The sequence below is a fragment of the Haliotis rubra genome, unplaced genomic scaffold (genome assembly GCF_003918875.1).
Source record: "Haliotis rubra isolate DU_JTF1 unplaced genomic scaffold, ASM391887v1 Scf241, whole genome shotgun sequence".
Lineage (NCBI taxonomy): Eukaryota > Metazoa > Mollusca > Gastropoda > Lepetellida > Haliotidae > Haliotis > Haliotis rubra.
The window spans coordinates 594,656-595,962 of record NW_025766459.1 but is presented as its reverse complement, the minus strand read 5'-3'; the positions used below and the strand labels follow the sequence as shown (position 1 = coordinate 595,962).

Genomic DNA, 1,307 nt, shown 5'->3' with positions numbered 1-1,307 from the left:
GTGCTGAAACATCAAGCAGCACCATTAAAATCCTTGCCAATCTAATGGGTCGCTGCTATTCAGACATCCTGGCCACTACTGCTCTCATGCTAGTCACTACAAGAGGGGAGAGGCTTCACTTTGCATATGTGGGGACAATACAGGCAGAAGTGAAATCTCTGTATATGATCCGTCCACTACCCTATACTAGTAATTTCAATGTTTCGAACTTTTGAACTAAATACCATTTAACCCTGTAACAATAATTTGTTTGAAAATGTCTGACCATCAGAACATGACGTCATCATTGAAGATACTTGTAAACAATCTGACCATGATGTCATCATGGAAGATGCCACCAAACCATCTGACCAGCAAGTCATCATTGAAGATGCCACAAAGCCATCTGGGCATGAAGTCATCATTGAAGATGCCACCAAACAATCTGGCCATGATGTCATCATTGAAGATGCCACAAAGCCATCTGGGCATGAAGTCATCATTGAAGATGCCACAAAGCCATCTGGGCATGAAGTCATCATTGAAGATGCCACCAAACCATCTGACCAGCAAGTCATCATTGAAGATCCAATCATTGAATGATGTCACAAAGATGCCACAAAGCCATCTGGGCATGAAGTCATCATTGAAGATGCCACCAAACAATCTGGCCATGATGTCATCATTGAAGATGCCACAAAGCCATCTGGGCATGAAGTCATCATTGAAGATGCCACCAAACAATCTGGCCATGAAGTCATCATTGAAGATGCCACCAAACCAACTGTGTCTGTTCTTAGGCAGTTATCAAGTTTGGTCATTCAAACCAACAACCATGGAAACAGGGACTTAGTCTTCTATTTCCATTAACCAGCCAGGCCACAGGTGACTGCCAATGTTCCCAAACAGTACATCTTTGTTCAGAGTCTAGACAGTTCAGCCGAACGCTCACACTGGTCCCGAGAACTAATTCCATCAGCAGGAATACCTGACAACCGCAGGGTAAAATAATGTTTGTCAAGGACAAGCAATCATGGCTGACAGCTAAGTTTGCCTGTAACAGTCACACTCACTTCCCACATCGTAGCATCCACAATGACCCACATCTCAATCTCAAGATCTCAGGTAATAAGTTGATCAAAATTGTGAAACCTAATTCTTCTTGCTGTCATGAGGTCTAAATCTCCATTCATACCTGCTGTAACATAAATGTCTTCCTACATTCAAATTTGAAGACACTGGACTGATATGATTTGGTTTATGACCTTCACATTTAATCTTATGTTCACAAATCAAACACACCTCCATCAATGTCAGGCCTTTTGGTG

The 1,307-nt window shown here is 42.2% G+C and overlaps 1 protein-coding gene across 1 annotated transcript; it reads right to left on the bottom strand.

Moving 5' to 3' along the window:
• Positions 1 to 267: 267 nt before the first annotated feature.
• On the bottom strand, positions 268 to 732 carry LOC124278785 (pol-RFamide neuropeptides-like). The gene has a single exon (XM_046714560.1). It carries the CDS (start codon positions 730 to 732, stop codon positions 268 to 270), a length of 465 nt encoding a protein of 154 aa, XP_046570516.1.
• Between the last annotated feature and the right edge of the window lie 575 nt (positions 733 to 1,307).